This window comes from Sesamum indicum, linkage group LG7 (assembly GCF_000512975.1).
Source record: "Sesamum indicum cultivar Zhongzhi No. 13 linkage group LG7, S_indicum_v1.0, whole genome shotgun sequence".
Lineage (NCBI taxonomy): Eukaryota > Viridiplantae > Streptophyta > Magnoliopsida > Lamiales > Pedaliaceae > Sesamum > Sesamum indicum.
In genome coordinates this window covers 6,034,069-6,044,203 of record NC_026151.1, presented here as the reverse complement: position 1 = coordinate 6,044,203, position 10,135 = coordinate 6,034,069, and the positions used below count along the sequence as shown (strand labels likewise).

The window sequence follows — 10,135 nt, the reverse complement described above, 5'->3', positions numbered from 1 at the left end:
AGGGACACTATATAAAAGACTGTCGAAAATCAAAAAAGAAAAATAGGAATAATAATAACATAGAAGATGCTAATGCTATCACTGAAGAAAATTCTGGTAAAGTCTTTATGGTATGTGATGTGAATGTTGTTCAGTCTCCTCTTAATATAAATGAAAGATTGATTGATTCTGGTTGTACTTTTCACATGAGTCCTTTTAGAAAAACTTTTACTAATTATAAATATAGAAATTTGGGCTTTGTGTCCATAGCTAATGAAAAACTTTATAAAATAAAAGGTCTTAGTGACATTTATTTAACTTTCGAAGATGGTTATAAGTTAACCTTAAAAAATATCACACATGTTCCTGACTTGATTCATAACTTGATTTCTTGTTCTACCCTTGAGAAAGAAGGGCTTGAGGGTAGATAGGGAAGGGTACTATGAAAATCATGAAAGGATCTTTGACTGTTTTAAAAAGCTGAATAGAAAAGGAATTTATATATTTGTACTATGAAGTTCATGCTGCAACTGTTTTAGAAAATGATACAACTAAACTGTGGCATAAAAGGTTAGGTCACATTAGTATAAAAGGATTGGAATTGCTTCAAAAGGAATGTGTACTAACTAATAAAATAGATAAAATGAAGCTTTGTGATGAACGTGTCATGGGAAAACTGCATAAAGTACCACTATAAAGAAAGGCGAAATTTGTAACAGTTTTTTTGGAACGGCCACACACGGCCTTTCCAATGGATTTGTAATGGACAGGACGTGTTGACGTCATTAAGAGGATAATAAAAAAGAAATCTTTTGTGACGGCCACAACCGTTACCAAACCCGCTACAAAATTAATGTGTGCCTAAAATCGTTACAATTTGTAGGCCGTTACTAGTTTGCTATAGTTTTTGTAATGGCTAACTATTTTTGTAACGGATAATTTTCCAAATACCAAGTAGTTATAAAGGCAGTGAAAAAAATCGTTCCAAAGTACACGAAAAGACAATGTTGCAAGAACCGTCACATTAGGGACGATTCTTTTTGTGAAGGCCATTACAAAATAACATCTATATTTTCTAACGGCTAATTTTTAACGACTATCTTTTGCGTTCCAAAGACCATGACAAAAGTCAGTACAAAAAAACTTACATATATTTATTTTATTTCACTTCATTTTATTTATTGTAAAAATTCTTATACTAACCACAAACACTCTTCAACACTTTGATTTTCGTGCATATACATCTGACTAGCTTGTAGATTATTATTCAAATTTTAGACCGTCAACTAGTGTTGATCATCACTTAAGTTGGTTGATCAGGTAACAATGACTAATTTAATACTTTATTGTATTTAATTAAATTAATTGTAGTCTATTTACTTATATTATAAGTTTTGTGATTTTTTTTATTAATCTTATATCATGTTAATTTTATGTATTCTTCTAAATAGAGTACATAGTACAGTAATATTTATAAATATATAGGTCGTCAAATTAGAAAATTAATTAGATGTATATTTTTATGTGTGAATACAGTGATATATATCATCATGTTAAGAGAATTGAAAAGATAGATGTATAATAAGAACCTCCCAAGGAGGGCAAGTCTGACACTGGAGTTTGAGGTGGGCTTAAGACTTTCATAAAATGGGCAAAGGATAAGTGTGGATATATGGATGGAAACAAAATTAGATGTCCTTGTCGAAAATTCAAAAACACAAAGTTCAGAACACCCGATGATATCAGTTATCACTTGTGTGTGCAAGGATTTATGCCAAAATATTATAATTGAACTTCTCATGGCGAGGATAAGGTGCAGGAGTACTTTGACGCTGTTACTGTCCCTCCAATGCCTGGGAGCAAACCCCAGCTACCCATGTCGAGGGTAATTATTCACATTGGGGTAATAAACAATAGATGGATTGGGCACAACGAATGGGTTTTGATGCAATAGAGCCAAGTTATTTTTCTTCTTCTCACAATGTTGTGCCTGGTGATGGTACGAGGTCCTACCCTATTGATGTCGGTCGTTCTTCATATTGTTATGGTTATGGCCCTATGATAATGAGTCAAGGTTGGCAGACTATATTCCAAATGTAGTGCATGTTGCTGACCAACTATTGTGGAAGGGTTGCACCCAATCTCAATTGATAACTATTGCTGAGTTGATGCATATCAAGGTGGACGGCCATATTTCTGAGCAATCACATTGGGTTAGTAAAATATTAGCCCGGAGTCACACCCTGCCAAGAGATTACTACAGCACGAAAAAATTTATAAAGGATTTAGGTTTGCCTGTTTAGAAGATCGATCTATGTAAAAATGACTGCATGTTATATTGGAAGGATGACGTTGATTTGGAGCACTGCAAGTTTTGTGGGGATGCAAGGTACAAACCAACCCGATCCACGCTATCACCTCGTTGATGTAAACATCAAAAAGGTATATTGAAGGATGAGTTACTCATACTTGCACAACAAGCAGTACAAGTGTACTATACTGAGTACCCAAGTATGAAGAGGGACAAAGCGGATTGGATGACTGTCTGCGAAACTAAGGCTCGAAAAGTTGTTGATGAGTCCAAATAGACTGATATCGCATATCAGTAGGAGGAAGTCATACCAGTCCCTGAATTGCACACCAGCAGTCGTACGATTTACGAGATCCCACTGGTTACAAATTCTGGTAGATCTTTCAATTGCACAACAGCAGATTGCAGGTACTTCACGGACTGAAACTAGTCAAACTAATAATGAAGATGAAGAGGATAATGATGATAGCTTCGAGGACTACGAGACTGACCATGATGCTATGAGGCTACATAATGTATATCTTTCTAATAAAATATTTTTCTGTTGCAAATTTGTAAAATAAAAAAAAATTCTAAATATTTTTTTGTTTTTTTTTTTAAAATATTTTATTATTTGGAATGTCCAATTATTTAAAAATCGTTATAAAGGCAGTTACAAAGTAAGGCGGTCAACTTTTGTCAACATGCGGAAAATGAAATTTTGGACCAAATCTCAAAAAGACCATTGCAAACGCCATTGCAAAATGAATTATTAATCAAAATAAAAAAATAGGGGGGAATTTTAAATTTGATACGCCGTTATAAAAGCCGTTACAAACGCCGTTACAGTGGAAAATTATATCAGCCGTTACAAAAACCGTTATAAAAAAATGAGACATCTCATAAATTCAGATTGAAAAATACGAAATCTTTACATCCGAGCACCCGATTCATACCAAATTGAAATATATAGAAGTATGTGTCCATTAAATTATATCTAACGGTATGATTTTAAATCACATTGCCTAATTTAGAAATACACCATCTTGAATGATAACTACAACATTCTAGAAATAATATGTCGAAATCCGTATACCCAATAAGGCTACAACTTGGTTGAATGAATTTTTTGATAAATGATCATATGTGACGGTTTGATCTTAATTTTGACGGCCCGATTAACCAATACAGTTCAACATTGTAAGACGACAGTTACATCATGTAATACTAACATTTATGAATATACAAATTTATTGCATACTGCGTACATGTTTCAATATCAAATAAAAAATTTTATTTTTTTTAATATATTTCAATTATATTGTTCCGGTACAATGATATATTTCCATAATATTAAATCATCGAAAACAACATCTTTTTTTATTTTCAATATAATTAATTAATTAATTATAACGAGTTTGGTAACGATTTTTGCAACGGCATTTACCAAAACGACGTCGTATCATTATATTGTAATGATTTTTGTAACCGCCTTTTAAACGGATATCTTACACTATTATATGGTTGTCTTTTTTTTTTTTTTTTGTTTTGCAGGTACATCCTGACATTCTAGCAATGATGAATGTCAGATCCGGTCTTGGGCCTAGCTCTCTCTTTTGGTCTTGGTCCAAGGTAGAGAATGTTGAAATATGTGGCCCGTGACCTGTTATGGTAGGCCCAAACCAAAGCCCAATCTCTCACTGGATGGCTCGATCCAATTGTTACAGCCCACTTGGTGGCCCACTGGTTTTGCTCAGCCCACTCGTTTTCTCTTGACCCGTCTACCCAACCTGGTAACCCTTCTACTATACCTAAAGGCTGAAACCCTAACTGTAATTTCCATTCTCTTCAATCGTTCTCTTCCTCTGTATCGTTTCTCCTCCCTCGTCTCTCTCTTTCTCTGGTTTCTCCCCCATTGATTCCGATGATCTCGGAATCACTTCTCCATCGCATCTCTCTCACTCTCTATCTTTAATGAATCACCTCAATAAAGTTCCCCCCCTGGATTGTGGCTTCCGAATAACGAATTCAGAAATCTATCTCTTTCTTTCCTTCCTCTGTTCCGATCGTAAGTTGTTTTTTATAAACTGATATATGTGTGATAAACCTTAGTAATTTGTTGAGTGGGTCTTTGTGGCCGTGGATATCTGGTTGTGATTGTTTGGTTAGTTTTGAGCAACCGTGAGAGGATGCCGACCTTTTGTGGCTGTTGGCTTCTTTCTCTCCGAATTTGGCTCTCTCAGCCAAAATCATTTATTCTGATTATTGTTGTTTTATAAATCTATAAAATCTATTCAGTAATCCGTATCTTTGATTCATTCTTTTGTATATTCAATTTGTAATATTAAGGGTTTTGTACCCACCATTTCTTTGTAATAGTTTTAATTAGGTCTTGTGAGTTTCGGGCTCATTACTGATGGGATTAATTCCCAACATAAATATCAAAAATAAAATATAAACCTATTAATAGCACCAAATAAATTTCTACACAAGAAAAGTGTAGAGTTTATTAGCTCAATAACTTCAAGTATCATGAAAAATAATATATATATATATATATTATAAAATAATATCATGATAAATAGCAAAACAATAGTCTAGCCACACCCAAGATGAGTGTAAAATATAAATAATGTTAAAATTTAAGAAGTATAGAGATTATTAATTAAATAATTTTAAAATAACAATGAAAAAAGTATCATAGAAAAGTGTAAGACACCCACGACAGCATAGAAAAGCAATAAAAATAAGCATGCGGAGTGTTAAGTTTTTAAACTGTTTAATGAAGAATATAAAATCGACAGAACTAAGCGCATCTAAAAAAAATGAAGAGATTCATAAAAAATTTCGTTCCACTTAAATACAAATCTGATTAAGATCACAATCACTAGATAATTATTTAAGATAAATTCAAATTAAATTAGAATCATAATTTTGAAGATAAAATTTTAGATAAATAAAAAAATAAATATTTAATATATTTAAAATAGATGATTTTTTTAACCTTAAAAATATTTTTTAAAAATTTAAAAATCTTGGGCAATTTAGCTCGAGTTCGAGTGGGCTCAACTTAGTGATGGCTAAGCTACCCAATTAATATATAAATAATTCTCATACAAACATTAATAAAAGTTTGATGAATCTTCGAACCATTATATGCCCTATAAAACAAGTAACGACGCAGTAGTTTCTCACCACAACCGCCCAAAACCAAACTGAAATCAATTCAGACAACTTTGAGTGCCGACACCTAATTAATAATTAGAGATTAATTAATAAATATTTGACAATACCAAAGAGGAATATAGCACGTGACCTGCACATGCCAAAAAAAATTAGTGCATCCCATGTTCTTCCTCCATATTAATTAATACTTATTTAATTTGTAAATCATGTTTGTTAGTGCACTCAATGTTGCATTTTCCAAAAACTTGAAGAAAAACTTAACCAGAACATAAAGCTACAATTAATGTGTTTCTCTCTCCTAATCCAACCCCCACCCCAACTACCTGGGAAGAATGCATGTATCTCCTCATTTTATGGATAGTTTGGATTTTGAGGGTGTTGTTTTAGTGTATTATAGGTGTTATTTATTATAATAATAAGTGTTATTTAAATTTTATTTATTTGTTATTGTTGATCATGTTATGATTTTTATAATTATTTTAATTTATTAAATATTTATATTCGACAAAAATGAGGTAATCGAATTATTTTAATAATAATATTGCATCGCTTCAAATCAAGAAATAAAAAGATTTAGAGGGTGTTAGACTAAATAATGTCTTTAGCAACAATTAATATAATCTTTTTACAAGAAAGTGAAATTCGTTGCTAATTTACTTTAGCAACAAATTTTAACAAGAAAATATTTTCTTGGAAATTTGCTAATCATTTTATTTTTGAATCGATTTTTTTTTCCTTGTTGATTTTGCAAAAAAATTTACCAACGAAAATATTTGTTAGTAAAATATAACATTTAATTATGAGAATTTATTATGTTAAAAAAGAAATCATTGACTACGCCAATATGACGGTTGGCTGTTGTTTTTACGCGTGTACCTAAATTATTTGTCATGGTTAAAAGACACGTGAATACTTTTATCATGGTTAATAATAATTATTTACCACGATTTTTAGTTTAGATCAATTAAAATATAACCAATTGTAAATTTTCAACGGAAAATATATAATCAAATCGTAAAATGATATGTTGATATATATGAGAGTTATATGATTAATTATATTATTCACAAACTCATTTAAATTAATTATAATGATATGATATGGTTGGAAAAGGATAATAATTTTCTGGTCTACATAAATATTTAACAAAATGTGATGAATGAATGTAGATTTATTGTTAGTCCTGTGACATTACTTTACAGAGCAATATGTTGCATAGCTGATCTGTTTATGGTTTAGGACCTTAGGTACGTAGCTGGCTTATCACTTTTATTATTGGACGGTTGAGATCAAATATTTATATATATATATATATAATATTAATATTATAGTTCATCCGTGAAACTCGCATCTGAAGACACTAAATTGGCCCTTTATTATTTCTATTTAATTCTTACTACACTACCTTTAAAGTGTTTGGCTAAATTTATACATTTTATAAAATAATTTTTAAAATTTAAATATTTTATTTTATTTTAAAAATAAATTTTTGAAACATTTTGAAAAATAAGTTATGAAATTGATAAAATATTAATAACGACAATTTTATGATTAATATGATCGAACTTGAAGTTGTTCGTTTAGAACTCCATTCTTACTCTGAGCTTATAACGTCTTTATATTTTGATGTTAGACCAGAAGAAATATAACATTTAACCATAACTAATTATATGATTAGAAATAAATAATTATTGTAAATAATTATTCATCACGACCACGTAATAGTTGTTGGCTGTAATTTTTGCGAGCATGACTAGAACATTATATCATGGCTAGAAGTCATGACAACAATATATGCCATGGCTCATAACCACGGCAATGAATATTTTTCATGATCGATAAGCTAAATTTTCACAAACCATGTTTAATAATTGATATTTTTATTATGGATTTTTAGTCATAGCCATTAAAACTGTAGGCAAAAGTAATTTTTTTTAAAGTGTAATAAGCTTTTTTTTTGTAAAAATTTCCCAAACAATTCTAAAATAGACTTAAAAACTCATGATCCAAACACGAACAAATTCGCATTGTGAAATCATCAAATATGGTACTGCAAAAAATCCGAATATTGCTGGGAAATTAATGAACGACGACTTGTGATGATTACCAGAAAAATGGGCAATCCATTAATTAATCACTTCGTCCAATTCAGTAATAAATCAATAGAATTAATCAATCACGTACAACAACTCTGAGAGCGAGAAACAGAAAACGTGTTTTTTTCTTGGGGGTGAAAGAGGGTTGTATTATACCAATGTTTATATAGTGTTAAAAACGTAAAAGAAAAGGACAGGAAAATACATGGACAGGCACAACACTGATCGGGATTACAAGTTCAGATTGTCACATTTCTCGTCCCCATCCATGCATCAAAAACCAACCACAACATTAATTTTGGTCCCCCAAAATTAATCTCTATCGCCCTAAAAATCATGACAAGAAACCCCAAAAAGAAAAAACAAAGAAAGAACTAAAAACTTGATCAAATTCCCATGAAATTCAAATGAAACAAAAAAAAAAAAAAAGAAATTAAACCTTATTAAAATATGGACCCTCCTCGCCCTCTTCATCCTCCTCTTTCCACAAAACCAGCTGCGTTTGGGCCCTGGTCAGCTCCGGGGCGGCCGCGACGGTGGGGGAGGAGGGGCAGGGCGAGGTGGAGCCCGTCGTGGACGTCGGGCTCATCAACGCCAGGCAACCCTCGCTCCACGACCTCCGGATAGGGTAAGATACGTTGTTGTTGCGGGGCGAGTGGGGGCAGCGTCCGCGGGCCTTGTGCAAGGCGCACTTGCAGTTCTTGTGGTAGGGGCGTCGTTGGATGCCCATGTCGGCCCCCGAAATGCAGCCTTCGAACATGGCGCCTCCAGCTGCACCCGTTGCCATATCGATAGCGTCGTTGTCGTGTGATTGATCACTCTTCTTATACAGAAGTCGACAAGACGACGTTCTGATGGTTCCGATCGGAATATGAAGGCTTTGTCGTGCCTATGGCTTCTTTGCGAGTGGGAGTGTGTGTAGGTGGGATTGATGGCTTGTGTTCAATGAATGGCATTGGATGGGTTATATATGAGAAAAAGGAAAAAAGAGGCGTGACAATGAATGGTTTGTTATGAGAGCGGTATTATCGTTGTGATGGGGAGAGACATGTGGGGGACTCCTAGACCTAGTGCACTTTGTGGGGCCTCCCTTCCCTTGTGATTTGATTTAACCTATCAAGTTAAATATAGGATGTTGATTTTTTTTACATTTATCTGAAATATAATTACCCAAATTAATTGATTGAACCAGATTAATAATATAGTAAATATGATACACTTGTTATATAATTGATTATTTTTTTTAAAATTATACATCAATCACACGACAAATATATTTTCACTTAAATTATACCCACATCACATCACAAACAAATTATATTTAAACTGTATACTGATCATACGATAATTGTACTATATTTATCATATTATTTGTATCTATGCGGTATTGTCTTTGATTATCACTATGAAAAGGAAACAAATTAATATTAGAGACGAATTCTAATAATAAATTAGCATATATTTAGTGATGCAAAATTTTATTTTATTTTAATATAATTTTTGTAAACTTTTATAATTACAAAAAGTTGTGTTTAGTTGTTCCTGTTAAAGACTACTTGACAATCATGAGAAAAGTATATGTATATGTATATATATCTATATATATTATTGTGTCAAAATTATCAAAGGTGGTAAAGTCATAAAGTCAAATAAAATAGTCATATTCAAAGAAAAATCTACCTATTATGACTAGGAATGCGGTACAAGGGATTCCCCTAAGCTCGTAGAAAAAGAGCAAGTAAATAGAAGGTTTTTTAGAATTGATTTTTTTTTTATCATACATAATTGACAATAAAAAATTTTGTTCTTTTTACGAACCTGATGTATGGAATATATGACAAAGGTGGAGTATTTCTATTGATCGGTCGTATAGGCCCGAGTTGGACATCCAATTGCTTCGATTTGAATTATCCGGAGAATGCCTTATGTATATATCAAAAAGATGGCCAATCAAACCTATTTTATTTCTCGATTCAATAGAAGCTCAAAGAGGTGAATAGGGTCCCAAAAATAACGAGAGATATGGAAAAAGCAGGTCTGATTATGCCTATTCCTAATCCTAAATGGAATGGAACGACGTAGAGATCCATATGTAAACATAGGATCTATTTAGATACGCTCGAATGACCCCTTGAGAATGTACATAACCCTATTCTGGCCCGGTTCGGTATGGAATGAACTTATAATCATGGAATGATAATTTTGACACAAATATAAGGATATTTAAGGGTGAAATGTAAACAACCCTATTGTGTATTACAAATTAGCAAAAAACTCCCTAAAAAAATAGCAATTAATCTCTCTATATTTTTAAAAATACAGTAATATATTTCTTATATTTTTCAAAATGAAGCAATTTATCTCCTTAAACAAGGAAAGAACATTGGGGGTAAAATCATTATAAATACACATCATTAATTATTGATAAGATTTAGCATTATCACTTCATATATTTCACAACTAATAGTACTTTTTTCTTATTGTATGTATATTTATAAGGAGAAATAGCATTTTTAGTCCTATAAGTTAGGTTTATATCACTTTTGGCCCAATTGACTACAGGATTAGCACTTTTAATTCTATA

General features: G+C 31.9%; 1 protein-coding gene across 1 annotated transcript; it reads right to left on the bottom strand.

The window, feature by feature from the left end:
* LOC105166398 lies at positions 7,560 to 8,620 on the bottom strand. Its single transcript, XM_011085736.2, has one exon. The coding sequence runs from the start codon at positions 8,336 to 8,338 to the stop codon at positions 7,985 to 7,987; it is 354 nt and encodes a 117-aa protein (XP_011084038.1). The 5' UTR covers positions 8,339 to 8,620; the 3' UTR covers positions 7,560 to 7,984.

Bases quoted from the DNA above. Each gene is read 5' to 3' on its own strand.
- LOC105166398 (XM_011085736.2), bottom strand. From the start codon at position 8,338: ATGGCAACGGGTGCAGCTGGAGGCGCCATGTTCGAAGGCTGCATTTCG.